The sequence below is a fragment of the Herpailurus yagouaroundi genome, unplaced genomic scaffold (genome assembly GCF_014898765.1).
Source record: "Herpailurus yagouaroundi ecotype Mexico unplaced genomic scaffold, PumYag 187, whole genome shotgun sequence".
Classification (NCBI taxonomy): domain Eukaryota; kingdom Metazoa; phylum Chordata; class Mammalia; order Carnivora; family Felidae; genus Herpailurus; species Herpailurus yagouaroundi.
Genome location: NW_024412418.1, coordinates 30,604,680 through 30,624,951, shown reverse-complemented (window position 1 = coordinate 30,624,951; position 20,272 = coordinate 30,604,680). Strand labels below are relative to the sequence as shown.

Sequence of the window (20,272 nt, the reverse complement as noted above, 5' to 3'; positions counted from 1 at the left end):
GAGTCTCTGTTGTAGTTACTCAGTTCTGCCACTATAGTGAGAAAGCAGCTATAGACAATATGTAAATGAATGAGCATGGCTGTGTTGCAATAAAACTTTATTTAACTTTATTTACAGGAGCAAATGGTGGGCCAGATTTGCTTTGCTGACCTCTCTGCTAGAGGAAGAGTGCTTAAAGTGCACTTAGTCTGTACCAGACTGGCAGTCAGCACAAAGGGCTGTCCATCCACGAAGGACAGAGGATGGAGAGAAGAGGCTGAGTTGGGCTGTGACCCTCTCTGGGGGAATAGCTTAGGGAAATGGCAGTGCCTTGCGAGGCAGGGGAGAGCTAACTAAGGCCGCCAAGAGGGAGCTGCAGGGCTGGGCCCTGATGTATAAACTGGTGTAGCCAAGAGAGCCGCTGTCCTGGAGCAGCACCAATCAGGCCGGATACTCACAAAGACCTTTTCTGCTCTTGGGAGATCTGACTCAATAGCCTTGACCCCCTCCTCAGGATTTCCACTTTCCTACAGCGCTCTGTGAAGGTTGTATCCAGTCCGTCCCGACAGCCTGCACACAGAAGCCTGCCTCCACAGCAAGCATTTCCTAATGTCTAGTAACTTTGATGACAGTTTATTGTGATGTCACAGGGAGGGAAATGGTGCACATCATGTCCCCTAGCTTGCTTGGCCCACCCACTTTTTACCGCTTTTCTCGCTTTTTTTTTTTTAATGTTTACTTATTTTTGAGAGAGAGGGAGTGCGAGTGGGGTAGGGACAGAGAGAGAGTGGGACAGAGGACCTGAAGCAGGCTCTGTGCCAACTGCAGACAGCCCTATGTGGGGCTTGAACTCATGAACCCCGAGATCATGACCTGAGCCAAAGTTGACACTTAACCGCCCCTCTTTTCTCTCTTTTTTTTTTTTTAATTTTTTTTTTTCAACGTTTTTATTTATTTTTGGGACAGAGAGAGACAGAGCATGAACGGGGGAGGGGCAGAGAGAGAGGGAGACACAGAATCGGAAACAGGCTCCAGGCTCTGAGCCATCAGCCCAGAGCCTGACACGGGGCTCGAACTCATGGACCGTGAGATCGTGACCTGGTTGAAGTCGGACGCTTAACCGACTGCGCCACCCAGGCGCCCTCTTTTCTCTCTTTTTAATGTAACTAAGCAATTTGTTCCTTGTCTTCTGCCAGACAGGTGCTCAAGTTCCCCTCGGCTTGAGCTTCTGGCCCAAAGTGGCTTATCAAGGAATTGTCCTACCAAAGATGGCTCTCCCACCCTAACAGAAAGTCTGGTGCCTTCATTACCCGCATGAACGGTGGCTTCCAGAAATCTTCTGCTACCCCCTTCTCATTCCACACACCCACTCTCATCCGTGGCTTTGGTCCTGCAGGTGTATTAATTTTCACAGAGGAGAACGAGGCTGAAGCAACAAGTCATAGTGTCCGTGTGGACAGACCTCAGCTTGAACCCCACCTTTGCAGTTCCCTGTTGTGTGGTATCAGGCTGGCGACTCAACCTCCCTGAACTTAAGCGTACAGTTCTGTAAAATAGACTCGGTGCCCTCCTCAGGGGTGTCGGTGAAGATTCAGGACAAGAACCCAGCTGCCATGTTCAGTCCTGGTTGATGGGAGGCTAATGCTTGTTGTCTTTTCCTGCCTTTGTTTCCTCCTCTAGGTCTCAAATTGGGAGTATAGAATTGCATTTGGGTCTTGGTCACTCATTTACGTTCTCATTATTGCGATATATAACTCTTGATGGAGGAAGTGTAGGCGTTTGCATCTACTCGTGGCATCTGGATTGACAACTGGGAGTGACTAGATCAGTGCTCCGTTTGATAGTATTTGAAACCGCCAACTTTGCTTTTGGCTTGTCAGCCCAATTTGGGAAAGAATGAAAAAGTCGAGTGTGTGTGCCTATGTTTCCCAGCCCAGACTAGGAGGTGACTTGTAAGGGACCCTTCGTTGTGGGAATAAATTCAGTTCGTGCACTGAATGAAGAAGACGTGTGTGCGTGGTGAGTGGGGAAGAGGAACATTCTCGATGAAGTTCTGTGTCCCATTTTCCATTATGCCTGGATGCAATGGATATGCCCCTGAGATTCCTGGTTATGATTAGTATCACAGATGCACTTGGCTGACCAGATATTACTCTGATCAAGTGGAGAATCAATATATATATATATATAAACTGTCCTTGTGGGTGTGATTTTAGTCACTAGGCTTGGGTACCTAAACACTTTACTTCCTTTTAATACTTTGTAAAGAATCAAGTTCTAAAAGCTCTAGGCAGAGGTGGTGAAACATGGCTGGAATGACTTCCTTGATTCCTTTCTTCCACCTTGCTCCCAGACCCGGTTGGATGACCCTCTTTGTTATCCACACTTCCTGACACGTTCCCAGCACCTGGGAAAGTACCTGGAACAGAGGTGTCAAAAATGTTGGAGGGATGGGATGGGATGGATGGAGGGGCAAACACTAAATGTCATGGTGGTTTTAGGGTTCCAGGGATAAACATCACCAAATAACTTTGAGCCCCAGTCATATACCCTGGTTACTGTACTTCCAGAATTCATTATTGAAGATGACAGAGGTCCCCTGGAACAACATTTTAATAAGCTTTGGCGTGTGTAAGTGTGCATTAAAACCTCCAAGCTGGTCTGTGAGCAGCCTGGTTTCCACATTATATCTCCTCGCCCTGCACACAGGCGAGAGGCTCCTTGAATTCCTTTTCACCATCATTCATGGGAAGAGCCCTCTGAGTCTTACAGAAACAGAGCAGATGTTGCCAGGAGTGTCTGAGTCATCTCACCAGACAGAGTTGTGTGTTCACCAGGCTGCCTCCAGCAAGCCTGGTGAGGTGGACGAGGCCCACGGGCCAAAACCTGCCTTGCCCCCCCCCCCCCCCACCCGGGGGGGGGGGGAACTAGGAGGGGCTTGCCTGCGGTCAGCCTGGGTGGGGCCGCAGGGAGCTACCTGCAAAAGGTGGGAGCTTTAGAATGCACAGGGCCTCCAGGGGGCAGTCGTGCTTTCTCTATAGAATAGGGTCAGGCGGCCCTTGTGCCAGGTCCCCGGGCCCATCCTGCCTCAGAAGACAACCCTTCCACCCATATTGGGTACGGCTACTATACCTCACTCTGAGAAAGCCCAGTATTTGTAGGGGGAATGAAGACAAATCTGTGTGCAGAGCTCTTTTGCAGGATGCTTTTTTCTGTCATTATTCCTTTGTTCCTCGTGGTGAAGAAGGCAAGCTGTGGTCAGCGTCCTCATTTAGTGGAGTCTGTGGATTAAGAAGAACACGGGCTTGAGTGTTTAAATTCTTGCTCTACCGTTCCCTAGCCATCCTAACATCTCTGAGCTGCAGTAATCCACTTCACAAGGTGCTTGTACATGAACTAAGGAAATCCTTAAGTGGATTTGTTAAATGGAATTATTTAAATCACTTAGTACCATACCTGGCACACGGTTGGCACTCAGCAGATGGTAGTTATTGGTGTTGGTCTTATTTTTACTTACGAATACAAACTGGAGCTCAGCTAGACTAAGTAACTAACTCCAGGGTACCGAGCTATTAAGTTGGACTTGAGCCCATCCCCAACGTCCTAAAGGTGGGGCTCTGAGCACAGAGCAGAGCAAGACCTTTACCTTGGCACTCCTTCCACATCGTCATGTTTATCCTGTTTCTCAAAGATGTCTCAGCCTTACAGAAGTTACTAGGATTCATCGGAATGAGCACTCTACTTACAAAACCTTCACCTACCCCCAACTTGTCACAGCCAGGGCTGTTGTATAAAACAAAACAGACACCTGGAGGAAATTGCTTCCTGATTTAGGTGAGTAAAGCCAGTGAGCAGTCTCCAGGGCCATTTTCTACCTCAGCATATTTCTTCTTCTTCTTTTTTTTTTTTTTCTTTCCAGAAGAAAAATTCTGTCTTTTCATTAAGAAGACAACTGTCAGGTAAAAAGGCTCAGAAGTCTGTGTGGATCAGTGACGTCCGTGAAGCCCTGAAATTATTTGATCTATCTGATACCAAGTGTCTGTATACTTGGCAGAATCAGGATGAATGACTGCTTTTTTTCTTTCTGTTCCTGCACAGTTGGCATAATACAATCATAGGTAGTGAATAATAGCGCAATTCAGCTCTCGGTTTCTGCATTGATTCCCCCAGAGAAATACAATAAGCCAGTTCTTTGGTTGGCTTCTGATTTTGATTGGCAGAAAAAATAACAGCAGAAAGATTACATTTTGCTTGCATCCTAAATTTTGGAGAACAAAAACCATACTCAAATTATTGCTCAGTTGTTTGACGTTCCCATTTTTAAAAAGAACTTCCTGGAGGGAGAAATTCTCTTTTTCCTCGGGGAAGAAGTTATAGGTCAGAGGACTTTGCTGTAGGATCTCTGCAAGCTGTTGACAGAGACTCGATGAAAATACTGTATCTTGTACCAAGAAAGGAGCGTGGGCTTTGGAAGTTTACTGTCTCTTCTTGGGGGGAAGGGGGGAGGACAGGAGGGTCACTAGGGTTGCAGCTGAAGTATGCGGACTTTGAGGTAAAGGAGCCTGGCAGTAATCTGTTTGATCTTGGGTGACCTACTAAAGCCCTGTGCCTCAGTTTCCTCATTGGTAAAGTGGAATCATTATTACCTACCTCACTGGATTTATCCTGCAAATGACAAAAGAAAAAAGTCAGTATAATAAAAATGCCTCCTGGCAGTGTCTGGCACAAAACGTAAGTAAGCTCCGTAAATGTTGGCTGTTACTAATATACGATTATTAATATGGTCAGAGGGTCCCCCCTCCCCCATGGAAACCTTTTGTCAAATAGAATCTTCCGTGTACAGAGAGCTGCTCTGGTCGAAGTGGAGCAGAGAATATATTAAAGCAGGTTGGCTTAACTCCCCTTTTCCACAGCTCTGGCTCTGGCTGTCCCCTAAGCTTCTCCATGGAACCCCGGGGCCTTGCACCCTCAGTGCCAAAAAGGGTCCTTGGCTATTCACAAGAGCACACACTGAACAGACCTGAGTCCTGGGCCTGTCCTGACAGGTGTGGCTTTAACCCGTTTTTGCTGCTGTTCAGTGTCAAAGGATCAAAGGGGAAAACCAGCCGCCGTAGAAGAGTTCTTCCACGTTTACTTTCTTCTAAGTCCTCTTTCTTCCAAGTTGAATGTCTCCATCCTTTCTGCCCGCTCTTTGTTGAGAGTGGTTTACGGTCATCCTCAGATTCTACCCCCTATCCTGAGAAAACTGCGGTTTCTCTGTGCACGGTAGTAGTGTTCACATTCTTCAGTACCTGCTTTTCCAAGTTCAGTATGCATGACAGTCACCCGAGGAGCTAGTTAGAACTCTAACTCCCTGGGTCCATCCCCAGAGAGGCTGAGTGGCTAGGTTTGGGAGCAGGGCCAGCAAAGTTACTTTATTGAGCAAGCTTCAGAGACTGAAGTCCAGTGCCACTCACTGATGGCGAGACCTTGGAGAAGTCATTACCTGCCCAGAGCTCTGTTCCTTCCCTTTTTGGGAAATGAGTGACTTAAAATAACAGATCTCTAGGGCACCAAATGCTGATGTTGTGTACCATCCTAGCTCCGGTCTGAGCTGGGCACCGCAGGGCAAGATCCTCACTTCCTTTGTTCTGAATGTCATTCTTGTATTAATACAGGTCAAGCTCACATCCGTTTCTGTGGTTGCTGTGTCCCAGCCCTGAGTCACAGGGAGCCTAACTGTTGATGGAAATCATTTTAGGCATGCCACCGAGCAGCCATTATTCCTGCTTCCTGTTATCATACTCGTTTGGCTTTAGTGCAGAGCCTTAGACTAATCTTATTGTAACAAAAGGGAACAGATACATGTTAAGGATACTTAGTGCTCAGAATGCATATCACGAAAGCATTCTCCAGTCTACTAGATTATAACTTCACAGGAGGACAGGGGGTACATCTTCTTCCTCTCCCTTGTATACCTTTCCTGGTTAGTGACGGTTACCTGTTGGACAGCTATCTTATCTGAGTTAGGTTATGTGCCATTTTCTACCCCCTCCGTGGAGACAGGGTTTACCAAAATGCATACCATGACAGGCTATTTCCTGAAACTGCCCCATAAAATCAGTTTGTGGCAAAAATACATTTAGGAACCATACTCTCCCATTATCATTTTGGATATTTCCCGGTGCAAGTAAGCCTAGTAAAGGCTCTGAGAAGCCCTGCAAGCAAGGAAACTGACCGCCATTTAGCCCTCTATTTTCCCAACTTACCTAACCTTGGAACTTCTTCTCTCTATTAATGCCCGTTTGCATTGTTCCTTGGAAAGCATTCTGGTGTAACGCTGGTGTGGAGCCTTGTATTTCGGAGTGTCCGTCTTTTGCCCCAAGAGTAAGGGAGATTGGGCTGGTATCTTAGGGGAGAAAGCCTGCAGAATTTCTTGACTAATTCTGTCTTGGATGTATTTATAATAGCATACTGCCATTGCACTCTGCCAAAGAGCTGTTAGCTGTGGACAGTGACCTCTTGTAGGAATAAGATTTGCCCCCTTGTAAAGTGTTTATAATCTCTCTGTGAAATTTCATATGCCCTTGAAAGAAGGGAGAAAGTTTTCTGCGGCCAGTTTTGTGCTTTCTTATAGCCATATATGGTACAAGATAGAGAAATGGCTTGACCAATTAAAACAAAAGCTTTCTCCTGAAGCCTGTTGCGTGGGATTTCAAACAAATAGTTCAAGAGAGAGGAAGGGGGGTGTTTTGAGGGTGATGTGCCTTCAAGAAATGAAAGATAAAGAATAGGAACCCTTTTTATTTTTAAAGGTATTTTCCTTCAGATGTCAGCAAATGATTCGTCTCCTTACCCAGCCGAGTTGGGAGGGTTTTAATAATATGCATAGGACACCTTTTGATGTGTGATGTGTATGGGGGAGGGAGAGAGAGATTTTACGAACTCTCTTTTTAAGACGTTACTACGGGGGTGCCTGGGTGGCTCAGTCGGTTAAGCATCCGACTCTTAGCCTCGGCTCGGGTCAGCATCCCACGGTTCATGAGTTCAAGCCCTGTGTCGTGCAGAGCCTGCTTGGGAGTCTCTCTCTCTCTCTCTCTCTCTCTCTCTCTCTCTCTCTCTCTGCCCCTCCCTGTGCAGGCGCGTTCACTTTCTCTCCCTCCCTCTCTCTCAAGTAAAACTTTTAAGTTGTTTTGTTTTTTTTTTTTTAAAGACCTTACTGCAAAGTCCTTATGTCGATAAGGCCAACTGCCTACTAATATTTCCAGTAAGCCAACCTTCGTGTAGCTTTACCAGTTTTTCACGGCCTTAAAGTGGGATTAGAAAACGTGTCTTGTAAAACTTCAGACCATGTAGTGAACACTGGGTAGGAAAGCGCACTTCGTGATTTTCCTTGACTGCTGTTTCACTGCCAGGAGAGAAACGGATGATCTCATTACCCATCTCTCCATTTTATCTGAAAGGAGCCACTGAAGAAAAAGAATTACCTTGTCATGTATTAAAAAGAAACACAACTGTAATTGCTGCAGCTGTCGAGGGCCCCTTTTTTCCAAAACTTCCTCTGGGGTGAAAAAGTCAGTGAGGAAGACCGGGAACCCCCGCAGCTCACACGATGAAGAGCTGCCTTCAGTCTAATGGGAAAGGCACTTGTACATTCCGTACATTTCTTTCTGGCCACACCCTTACAGGATACCGGAGTTTTTGGACGTGACCCTTTCGGGGACCTGTTGCAGCAAAATTTCCACCACAAGTAGAAGGAAAAGCACTAAAAGCACCACCACAGCTTCTAGTCTTTTCAGTTCACTTAGCTTTAAAGGGAACTGGCATCATCAGCCGAGAGGCTGAAGCCCGGCACACCTGATTTTAATTTCGAGCCATGTGGAGGGATCGAGCGTGGGTAGTAGGTTTTATTTGTTTGTTGGTTTTTCTTTTTTTTTAAATTTTTTTTTTCAACGTTTATTTATTTTTGGGACAGAGAGAGAGAGAGCATGAACGGGGGAGGGGCAGAGAGAGAGGGAGACACAGAATCGGAAACAGGCTCCAGGCTCTGAGCCATCAGCCCAGAGCCTGATGCGGGGCTCGAACTCATGGACCGCGAGATCGTGACCTGGCTGAAGTCGGACGCTTAACCGACTGCGCCACCCAGGCGCCCCGGGAAGCTTTTTCTTTAATTTAGCAAATATTCATTGAGCCCTTTGGGGTGTGGCAGCTCTGTGGTAGGAGCTGGGAATAAGGTATAGGCCACGACGGTCAGAATTCTGTGTCACTCGCGGCCAAATACAATCCGATTTTTTTTCATTGTGGTAAAATAGGTCTCATGTGATAATTACCATTTTAACTATTTTAAAACGTACGGTTCCATGACATTAAGGACATTGACCTTGGCGTTGCGGACGTTACCCGCCGTCTCCAGACGGCATCTTCCCGAACTGAAACTGTCCTTGTTGTCGCCCCTTCCCCTCAGCTCCTGGCAGTCATCCTTCTGTGAATTTGCCCACTCTGGGGACCTCTTCTAAGTGGAACCGCACAGTCTTTGTCCTTTCGTGGCTGGCTCATGCCACTCGGCATAATGTCTTCGAGGCTCATCCATGCTGTACCGTGTGTCAGAATGTCATTCCCTTTGAAGACTGAAATGATATTTCATTGTATGTATATACCGTGTTTCGTTTATCCGTGTACTTATCCAAACAATATCCATTGTTTATCCACCGATGGACACTCCGCTTGCTTCTGCCTTCTGGCTATTGTTTTTTTGTTTTGTTTTTGTTTAAACTTTTTTTTTTTTAACGTTCACTTATTTTCGAGACAGAGAGAGACAGAGCAGGAACGGGGGAGGGTCAGAGAGAGGGAGACACAGAATCGGAAACAGGCTCCAGGCTCTGAGCCGTCAGCACAGAGCCCGACGCGGGGCTCGAAGTCACAGACCGTGAGATCATGACCTGAGCCGAAGTCGGCCGCTTAAACCGACTGAGCCACCCAGGCGCCCCTGGCTATTGTGCATAAGACTGCTGTGAGCATAAGTGCACAGATATCTGCTCACTTCTTTTGGATGTATACCTAGAAATGGAATTGCTGGATCATAGTTTAGGTTTAAATTTTTTGAGGAACTCCCGTTTTGTTTTCCACAATGGCTCTATCTTACATTCTCATGGTAGTTTACAAGCGATCTAATTTCTCCTCGTCTTCCACAAAGACTTATTTTCTGGGGTTTTTTTTGTTTTGTTTTGTTTGTTTTGTTTTGTTTTTTGAGGGGGAGGGGGTTTGGGTTTTTTTTAAAGAATAGCTATCCTAGGGACACCTGGGTGGCTCAGTCGGTTAAGTGTCCAACTTCGGCTTAGATCATGATCTCACAGTTTGTGGGATTGAGCCCCGCGTCGGACTCTGTGCTGACAGCTCTGAGCCCGGAGCCTCCTACGGATTCTGTGTCTCCCTTCCTGTGTGCTCCTCCCCCGCTCACACTTTGTCTCTTTCTCTCAAAAATAAATAAAAACACACAAAAAAATTGATAATAGCTATCCTAATGGGTATGAAGTGGTATCTTATTGTAGTTTCAATTTGCATTCTCATGATTAATGATATTGAACATCTTTCCATGTGTGCATCGGCCATTTGTGTATCTTCTTTGGAGAAATGTCCATTTGCCCATTTTTCCATCGGATTGTTGTATCGCTGTTTGTAAGTTATAGGAGTGCTTTATATATTCTGGCCACCAATTCCTTATCAGATAGCTGACTTGCAAGTGTTTTCTCCCTTTCTGTAGATTGCCTTTTCACTCTGTGAACAGTGTCCTTTGATGCACTAAAGTTTTTCATTTTGATGAAATCCAACTTACCTGGCTTCTCTTTTTTTTTTTTTTTGCCTGTGCTTTTAGGGTCATATCCAAAAAGTCATTGCAAATCCAGTGTCCTGAAGCTTTTGTACTAAGCTTTCTTCTAAGAGTTATAATTTAGCTCTTGCATGTAGGTCTTTGAGCCATTTTGGGTTAATTTTTTTATATGGTATACGATAAGAATCCAACTTGATTTTTTTTTTTTTTGCATGTGGATATTGTTTGTCCAGCGCCGTTTGTTAAAAGGGCCACCCTGACTTTATTGAACAGTATTAAAGACCATTGGACCATAGACACAAAGGTTTATTTGTGGGCTCTCAAGTCTAATCCATTGGTCCATTTGTCCTTAGGCCAGTACCACACCAATTTGATTACTGTAGCTTTGTAATAAGTTTAGAAATCAGAAACTCTGAGACCTCAAACTTTGTTCTTTTGTAAGATTATTTCGGTCATTCAGAGTCCTTTAAGATTCTATATGAATTTTAGGATGTGTTGTTCTCTTTCTGCAAAAGTCATCATTGGGATTTTGATAGGGATTAACAGAGCAACTTTGTAAAAAAACGTTTGTTTAGGTAGATCATCATCCTTATTCTAACTTGGATGTTCTCAGAGCCTCTGAAATTGCAGACACAAGAAGGTTCTTAGAAAGTATGGGTCCCAAACCCAGCTCCATGCCCTGGCACTTTCCTGCCCACTTTCCTTGGTCGTTCTTATACCCCCTTCTCTCTCTTTCTATACCTGCAATGATCCTCCCTAAGAAGGATCAGAGAGAAAACTATGTTTAAGCCCACACTCTTAAGATTAGACATTGATCACAGCAGTGCTGAGAATGCTCCCTGGCCATGTTTAAGGAATCCTCCAGAACTATTTAGCAGATCGAGCGAGGTTCCTGTGCCCCTCTGTGATGTGGTGGGTAACAGACTTGTCGAGAAATTGACCCGAGCAACTCTGAAAACCGTCTCCAGCCTGTGTGGCTAGAGTCCATGTACTTTCAAACACACACAGACACACACACACGCACGCACGCACAAAACAGGTTTCAGTTATCCTAACAAATTTGAATGCTCAAGATTGACACCTTGACAAATTGTAGGAAATTGCAAACATTTTCCCAGACCCAATTATCAGGTCTTTTCCTGAAGACTACTGAGAGGATTTAGGCGGGGAAATGTCCCCAGGGCAGGTTTAAAATCACAATGGGGGTGACAGGAGCTGGGATCAGCCAGCCTAGAACATGCTCCCTGGGTGCCTGCTGGCATCAGGATCAGACCACCAATGTCCCCCTAACTGGGAGGCTGGGGACAGAAGGGACTGGCGGCCAGTGTTGGCCCTGTCGGGGGGAGAGAGGAAGAAATGCTTATTTATCTGCCTTAGACAGTATTTTCATTTAGAAAGTATTTTGGTTACTGTCAGGGAAGGTTAAGGCTGGTTGCCACAAACTTTCCCCCTCCCTCCAGGAGGATTAATGTTCTCTGTAAACCCTGAAAAAAAAGCAAAAAAGCCCTTTCTCTTCTTCAAAGACATCCTGTCTGCACTGTTTCAAATGAGACTTTTCCTTCTTGTGGTGGTTTGTCAGTTGGTGGTGGGTGAACCTTGGAAGCTGGTCTTTTAGAACTGAGCTGCTGAGGCTTCAGGGCACAGTCCCCTCGAGGGTCATAAAATCTGTTCAGGGGCTCAGGGATAGGCGTTTAAAAAATGGATTAGGGTAGAGTAGATCAGAGTCTATTGCATGTAATAGTATGTCTTGATATTTTTCAGTTTTGCATGTGGACATTTGGATGTTTACGGGGGGGTGATGTAATGTGTCATTCTTACTGGTCAGCAGTCCAGACTTGGAAAGCCGTTAGTTTTTAAATGGTCTTTGGCTAAACAAGGCCTGGTCATGGCGCCACTGCTAGGCTAGCCACTCTCAGCAAAATTCTCTAAACGAATACACACAAAGAACTAAAACTCTAAAAGGTGGCCATTTCAGGTTAGCTTTAAACCTCGTCCTTATTTGGGCCTTCTGGTTTGATTTCTGTTTTGTTGATTACGTTTTCCAAAAGCGTGGACTTAACACGGTAGGTATTTATAAAATATTTATTACAGATTTTATATATAAAATAAGCATTTCTTGATTTAATGGAGTAGTGTCTCCCCAGCTTCAGTCTTCCACAGACCTGTGTGAGTTTTGCCAAATCTGTGAACCAAATCTGTGCGTTTTTGTTTCTTGTTTTCCTTAAATCGGCTCCAGTTTTAAATGTATGTCTAATAATCATGAAACTGTTCATTTATATATGGGCTAGTTATCTGTTCTATTGCAATAAAATAAATATATGACTTTTAAAATATAAAAATACTCATCCGTGTGCCATTGAAAATAGGCTCACCTACTACAGTGGCCCGCATACCATTAATTGCCAGAGAAATACTGATGTTCAGAACGTTCTTTTATGTTTTTCTCTTTCCTCCCTATTAGATTCCTTTACTCTAACAGAGGTGTGTATACATGAGAGCCGAAACTAGAGCTGTTCCTCATTAGGGAGCGAAGTGCTCTTAATTTTATAGACCTCTCCCCACCTTCCCTTCCCCAGGCTTGTTTTCATAGGATACCAGAATTTCTGAATTCACAAGTCCCTCATTCAAGGCTGACTGTCCCTTGACCCAGCCAGTTTTCACTGATGTCTACTAGTAAACATCCTAAGAGAGCTGTGGAGGGAGAATGTTGGAAGGTAAACACCTGTATGCCACAGCACAGAGTAATGATAGAACTGAGGGCTGCATTCTCTGGCCTCAGCCTCACTGGGCCTCTCGGAGACTCACTGAGATTTGAATGGAAGCAGAGTGGAAAAGACTCTAGAGAAATAGCTCATCCTTCTTACAAATGGGGCAACTGAGGCCCAGAGGGGCAAAATGGCACATCGTGGGTCACACTGTTGGTTGGTAACAAAGCTTAAAGCTTCACTCACCTACCCGTATCTCTCTCATATTTACTTCACTGTCTCAGAAGCATGGTAAGGACAGTCTCATGCTGGGAATCATAAAATCCCGGCATTAGGAATGGCTGTTTTCCAAAGAAGGAAGAACAGGCCCTAAACAGCCAAGGTCACTGGTGTGAAACCTTCAGAATGATGGGAACATGGCAAAACCACTCGTGACCTGGAGCCCGCTTCACCGTTAAGGGGATTTCTAGCCATGACATAAGAGCAAAGTATAGATCATCTTATCCTCAGGTGATCTGGTGCCCTGCAGCCCTACTCAGGAAACTCCTGTTCTAGAAACCAAATTCAGATCATCTCTACAGTTAACAGCTGCATCGAATAGCCTTGAAATGTCCCCATGATTCCATAACCAGAGGAGCCCACGCCAAATGCTAAGTGGAAATTCTGGAGCTCCGAGTCCTGATAGTGTTTTTTGGTTTTGCCGGAGTTTAGGCTAAAAACTTTTTGACTCATGACTCATCAGAAGGCTGTGGCTCTGTTGCCTTAAGTATGAATTGCAAAAGTCAAAACCAACCTCCAATCTGATAGCCACATACCAAGGGTTTCCTATGCTCTGGCAGGCTGTCGGACACAAAGATGAGTCAGGGAGTGTGGACCAGTGGGCTAGCCAGCCAACCTAGAGCAGAAACATGGTGTGACAAGTCAGAGGTCATTGGCTCTGTGAAGGTTTCCCAAATGGGAGAGTTAATGGATCCCAACCCTTAGGTATCATGGTACCCTACACAGCCCTCTGTAGTCCTTTACATTGTTCTCTGCTCTGCTTGAGGCCTGTTGCCTCTTTGGACAGTGAGTTCCTAGTGGGTAGACCTTATTTTGCATTCCTCTGTATTCCCAGTGGCTAGAATATGTAAGTGGCCCTCCAAAATCCTTTTATGGGGAGGTATGACCAAAGTCCTCGGAAAATGCCATGTGACTGACGCCAACCAAGTGGGTCAGTCAGCTTGAAGGTCTCAGTGTGACACAGAAGGCATTTGAGCAGGGGTTTAAAAGACACGTGGAAGTTTCTGGGAGCGAGCTGTTTTGGCCCAGCGTGGTATGCGTCCTACCTACATCGTGCGAGCCCTTCCCCAGCCTCCCTCTTTCCCCCGCCCCTGGCCTGGCACCTTGGATCTGAAGGAGACAACATCTTTAGCTTAGTCTGCACATTTCACTTAGATGAGCCAGGTGTCTGTTTCACTCTGGGTTAGTCCTTGGCTAGTTAGCTGTTGGTTGATTTCTACCTGTGTTTGTTAGTGTTAGAAATACACAGACCTGCTAGGTAGGAGCATTTGTCAAACCATTGCAAGCAAGCTTTCTTGAGGTTCTAAGGCATGTGTGGGAGCAGAGAAGTCCTACTGATCCGTGCACTTACACTCAGTGGAATGTGCCTAAGACTTCTTTAGGAAAGAGGGGCACACCTCTGAATATGATGCCGTTCTTGTGAGGACATTGTTACAACCTGCCCCCAAAGACCCCCTTTTCTTTAGCTCTTATTTTCTAAAAAAAATGATAAAATTTATCAGCCATGTTAGTTATCCGTTCCCCTGCTGGACCGTAAATTCTAAGAAGGCAGGGATTTTGTTTTGCATTGATGTATCCCAGGTGCCTAGAACAGCGTCTGACATACACATTGAATGAGTGAATATTGACATGAATGAATATATTGAGTGAACAAATGAATACTTTTGCGTCAGATCTGAACCCAGGTTAAGGGAAAGACAGTTGCCTTATGAGAAGTGGAACTCGGGATTGGAGGTCACCAGTATTTACTGCAGAGAGCCAGCCTCTGCATTATAGGCTGCCTCCTTTCCAGAGGCTGGGCTGGGCTGTGCCCCAAAAAGGATGGCATGAACATACCTTAGCAACAGAAAAGTTGATGCCTAAAAAGCACTCCTACCATTTAAGTGCCTCTTGTTTAAATATATCCTTCACCAAAGGAGGTAGCTGTGATACAGTCCCAAGAGCACTGTATCAGGAGACCTGGGTTCAAGTCGCAGCTATGTCCATGCCTAGCTCTGTGGTTTAGGGTCCGTTACTAGCGCTCCCATGAGCCGCGGTTTCCTCACTCATAAAAGGGGGATAGTGAGCCCCTCTTCACAATGTGCCTAGCTCTCTCTGTACCTCCTGATACCAGGAGACCCTCCATAAGCAGCGTCAGGCTGCTGGAGACCCTCTGAAAGGCCGGCAGTGTGGGTGGGTTCCCGAGCCTGTTTGCAAGCCGGTCTCCAGCTCGCCCCAGGAAAAGATCCAACAACGCCTCGTGAGTTTTGTTAGGGAGGATTGTGCAGCACCCCCCCCCCCCCCCGCTCCAAACCCAAATCCCCAGTAAGTCAGGAAGATGTATGTGTTTTAAAACATTGGGAGGTCTGCTTTGGATCACCCTGGAGCTGTGGCTTCCCGGAGCAGCTGGGAGTGAGTGGAGGAAAGCCGTTCCTCTGTCGGGAGTTCTCCCGGCTCGGTGCTCATGTCCCACACAGGGGCTGCCTGCACTCGGCTTTGGCGGCCGTTGACTTTTAAATCATAAAAAGCCGCTCTATACACAGTTTACTCTGTTGCTAGAAGGCAGCGGAACATAGGTATTAAAAAAAAAAAAAAAAAAAAAAAAACGGGCAGAAGAAGCAGCCGTTAATCCCGCCAGGCTTCTGGGCACTGGAGCAGTTGCGGATGACAAAAGTTAATTAGAAACATGAGCAGTTTAACTGAAAACACTTGTGACAATTGGAAGGGCAGCCTCTCCGGTCAGAGAATTTTTCCTAGGGAGCCGTTGTGGGAGAAAGTGGCTGCCGCTAGGTAAGTCGTGTTGTGGTGACTTTGCAGACACGGACGTGCTCTTCGGGGGCTGAAGGGCCACATCCTCTCCGTTCCGTGCACCGGGCTGCGTGGGGTGTGGGTGGCACGGCGCCGGGCTCAGCCGTGGCATGCCTTCCCGGCCACTTCCTATCTGACAGCTGCCCCTGTGTGGGCGATAGAGCTGCTTGGTTCTGAGTGCTCGTGGCGGAGGGCATCCCTGATCTCGTTTCCGTGGTACGGGCCGCCTCGGCCAGCCGAACTCCAGCTTGGGACCCGCCCTTAAAATCATTCTGACTCCACTTTGCAAATACCTTGAGGCATTTCGGAGAAGAGAGTCTGGCTGGGGAAATACACCCTAAGCGCCAAAGGGGAGACCTTGACTTTCAGATAACCTGTGTGTTTTCATGCCTACAGTAAATCGATGTGCAGTTTATACTCTTAAGCTAAAAAATCTTTTTTAAGTCTTGCCTGAATCATGCTGGTACCGCTTTCAAAATGTCAACATAGGAAAAAGCATCTGTGCTTTGATAGGACTTAGCAACTTCTTTGGGTAATTATTCTTCTGTAAAGATTACGCTTGGTTTCTCTTTCTTTTTTGTTTCATTTTAATGTCTCTCCTACATTTTCTTAAAGGCGGCTAATTTTCAATTATTTCGCATTAACCGGGAAATTGGGTTGTGGGTCGAATAATTCAAAAACAGTATGTGTTTCCTACATCTTTCGTGGTGCAGGTTTTTGGTTTTTTACCAGAAACGCATGCTTAATTGTGCTTTGCACATGTTGATATTAAGATCAGTGTGCATTTGCACAGCAGATACCAGGATAGGACGGGAAATGCGAACTGTGTGTGATGGAGAGCAGGAGGAAGTCAAGGTGGGATTTAAAAACTTAACCACCGGTGGGGCGCCTGGGTGGCTCAGTCAGTTAAGCGTCTGACTTCGGCTCAGGTCACGATCTCACGATTCGTGAGTTCGAGCCCCACGCCGGGCTTTGTGCTGACAGCTCAGGGCCTGGAGCCTGCTTCGGATTCTGTGTCTCCCTCCCCTCAGCTCCTCCCCTGCTCAGACTCTGTCTCTGTCTCAAAATACATAAAGATTAAAAAAACAAAGAACGACTTAACCACGGGTAAGGCACTGGAGGGTGGTGGAGCTATCTGAGCGTTTGGGTTGAGAGTGATGAGCTGTGGAACCATGGTCCACCCTCCCTGGCCATCAACGCAGGTCCACAGGTGTAATTCGGGTTTCCTTCTCTTCCCCGTCTCTGCAGAGCCGTTGGCGAGCCCAGCCTCCTCCCACCCCGGAATGAGTGAAAATGCACCTGTTCCTCTGGAAAGTGGCAGCAGCCCCTCCCCTGCTAACAGCGGCACCTCCTCGGCCATCCCCCAGCCCGGTGCTGCCTCCAAGCCCTGGCGCAGCAAGTCGGTCAGCGTGAAGCACAGTGCCACGCCGTCCATGCTCTCGGTCAAGCAGCCCGTGCCCGAGGCCCCCAGGCCCAGCCCTGAAGCCATGAAGCCAGCCCCCAACAGTCAGAGGTCCATGCTGGAAAAACTAAAGCTTTTCAACAGCAAAGGGGGTTCCAAGGCAGGCGAGGGCCCGGGGTCGCGGGACACGAGCTGTGAGCGGCTCGAGATTCTACCCAGCTTTGAAGAGAGCGAAGAGACGGAAGCCACCAGTCGCTCGCTGTCCACGGCGGGTCCCGCTTCCAACAGCCCCAAGATCGCCCTCAAGGGCATCGCCCAGAGAACTTTTAGCCGGGCGCTGACCACCAAGAAGAGTTCCCCGAAAGGCAACGAGAAGGAAAAGGAGAAACAACAGCGGGAGAAGGAAAAGGAGAAAAGCAAGGACCTCGCCAAGAGAGCCTCTGTGACAGACAGGCCGGACCTTAAAGAGGGGCCGAAAGAAGACCCCAGCGGGGCGGCAGTGACTGAGATGCCAAAAAAGTCCTCCAAGATCGCCAGCTTCATCCCCAAGGGGGGGAAGCTCAACAGTGCCAAGAAGGAGGCCACAGCCCCTTCCCACAGTGGAATACCAAAACCAGGAATGAAGAGCCTGCCCGGGAAGTCCCCAAGTGCCCCTGCCCCTTCCAAGGAGGGGGAGCGGAGCCGGGGTGGGAAGCCGAGCTCGGGGCTCCCCCAGCAGAAGCCCCAGCTGGACGGCAGACACTCCAGTTCCTCCTCCAGCCTGGCGTCCTCAGAAGGAAGAGGCCCTGGAGGGACCACCCTGAACCACAGCATCAGCAGCCAGACCGTCAGCGGGTCCGTCGGGACCACCCAGACCACAGGAAGCAATACCGTCAGTGTTCAGCTACCTCAGCCCCAGCAGCAATACAACCATCCCAACACTGCCACCGTCGCGCCTTTCCTGTACAGGTAGGTGCAGCCGCCCGTCCGCCCTTGCTGGGCCGTGGGCAGAGGAGCCTTTCTGGTGGGTCCCAGGTCTTTGAGGGCAGGAACCCGGCCTGCCCTCCAGGAACATGAAAGCTGACAGCTAACGTACGCCTCGATAAGCTCCCAGTAGAGCCTTACACGTGTGCTTGAGGGAGCAGCTAGTACAACACGGCTTGGGGGAGCGGGAGAGAAAGCTAAAGAGAGGAAGCAAAATTCGAGCTGACCCCAGGATGAGGGGGAGTTGGCCAGGCACGTGGGGACCCAGGGGCGTTTCAGAAGCAGCCACAGCAGGAGCAGACACGGTAAGTGTGGTTTGGTATCACTCAGTGTGACCGGCCCCGACATCGGTCCTAACGTTTTCTGAACGTACCTTAAAAAATGAGAAACACAGATGTCACCTTGCTGAATGGGTGAGACCTCTTCTCACAGAGGCGTTCGTCTTGAGCTTCCAGATCCTCACAGCTGCTTACACATGGCACGTGTTAAGTATTTTTTCAGTCCTTGCTAGAATCTTTCTTCAAGAGAGCAGCATGAAAGGGCAAGGTAGTGATAGGAAGGGATCAGTTTGTTTTTTTAAGTTTATTTTGGGGGAAGGAGGGGCAGAGAGAGAGAGAGAGAGAATCCCAAGCAGGCTTTGCACTGACAGTGCATTGGGCAGCCTGATGCAAGGCTTGAACTCACAAACCGTGAGATTGTGACCTGAGTTTATATCAAGAGTTGGATGCTTCACTGACTAAGCCACCCAGGAGCCCCAGGGAGAGATCAGTTCTAGAAGAACAAAAGAATCAGGTTATATTGAGGAGACAAGCCTGGATGCTTGCTTGTCTGACTCCATTCTGTCCATGATCTGTCCCCCACACTCTCTCTCTCTACTGGCACATCCATAGGACTGCGGGAGACCACGTGGAGCCAGGTGCCGCTTGCTCTGTGTGCTTGTGGCCTGTGAGAGCCTCTCATTGCCCAGCCTGTACCACGCACCTTTGCAGGATGGAGGACACGGGCTCTGGGTGGTCCTTGGCCACGTGGACAAGTCCTCTCCAACAGATGGCAGCTGTGCTTTAAGGGACTCCCAGAGCTTTGCTCACAGTGCCCAGCTTAATCCTGTACTTGAGACATGGAGTACATTTGGCCATTCTGCACAGCAGAATGTTACTAATACCTCTGCATAGCAAAAGGGGCCTGATGAGTGAATGCCATTATCTAGGCACTTACTTTACAGCTTCTGCCCTGAGTATGTATACATATACACTGCACACACACACACACACACACACACACACGGACGCCCGTAGGCATGGACGTACATTGACAGCCATGTCCAAGTATGGACACAAGTTCACATACGTATATAAAATGCTAGTGTGCATATGCACACATATATTTTCACACCTGTTCACATGCAGACTCATGCCCATACTTTCAGCTTCCTGTGTTTGTGTGGTTCCCCCGAAGAAATGGATACCCCCTCTCTCCCTGCCTGAGTTGTGTTCTCGTAGGCTTTGTTACCATGCCTGCCAACAGTGAGTGGGAAGACTGGCCTGAGTGATTCAGAGTAAAGCCAGGCAGGTCCAGCCAGTGAGGCAAGGCCAGGCTTCTCTTTGTCCCATCCCTCCTTCTTTCTCTTCTGCTTACCCTCCCCCTCAGCAGGGGTCACACCCGGACTTTTTAATTGGGAGAAGGTCATCTTTTTATTACATCCAGTCATTAGCTCAGCTAACCATTGGAGAAGAGTGCCAGGGCTTTTAGATAATGACTCAGCATTCGTCTCCATGCAGGGCTTTTAATACAGTTGTTCTCTGAACCATGGAGGCAGCTGAATTGCTCCCCATGAAATTTTTATCATTCCAGTAACATTAATAGTCCTGAGGTAATACATATTCAAGCTACTGCTCCCAGAGTCTTGATTTGCATTTTCGAAATTAAAATATATGATGGTGTTTGGACACCATCCATTTCACTCCCTTTTTCTTTTTTTCTGGAATCATTTGAAAGATTGTAAAACATTTAACCTCTTTTAAAATTTCACGCTTCTCTGTGAGAGGAAAACTCTTAACGAAAGAGCAAATGTCTGACAAATACGAGAAATGAGAAAATGTCATGCGTATCTGTCAAGCTGTACTTGAATGTCCATGTTCACCCTGTGTGATGTCCCTCTGGCCGCTCTGATGTGCTTTTCCTTCTCAGGTGAGCCGGGATGGGAGTCAGGATGCCTGGGCTCTGTCTTTTATTAGCTTACAAGTCCCTGGGTGGTCTGGAACCCTTCCCTGTGGGAACAGCTATGGAGCACATGCTACGTATGTGCAGAGACCCTGCTAAGGCTTTTCATGCCTTCGCCCATAGAATCATCCC

General features: G+C 47.3%; 1 protein-coding gene across 17 annotated transcripts in view; it reads left to right on the top strand.

Annotated features, from left to right (window-relative positions):
• NAV2 (neuron navigator 2) overlaps positions 1 to 20,272 on the top strand; it is a 742,917-nt gene that overhangs the window by 556,771 nt on the left and 165,874 nt on the right. For all 17 annotated transcript variants that reach the window (XM_040495644.1, XM_040495643.1, XM_040495633.1 and 14 more), the window contains one exon: positions 16,804 to 17,905. In XM_040495644.1, the coding sequence (XP_040351578.1) occupies positions 16,804 to 17,905 (1,102 nt within the window). The remainder of the gene's footprint in view (positions 1 to 16,803; positions 17,906 to 20,272) is intronic.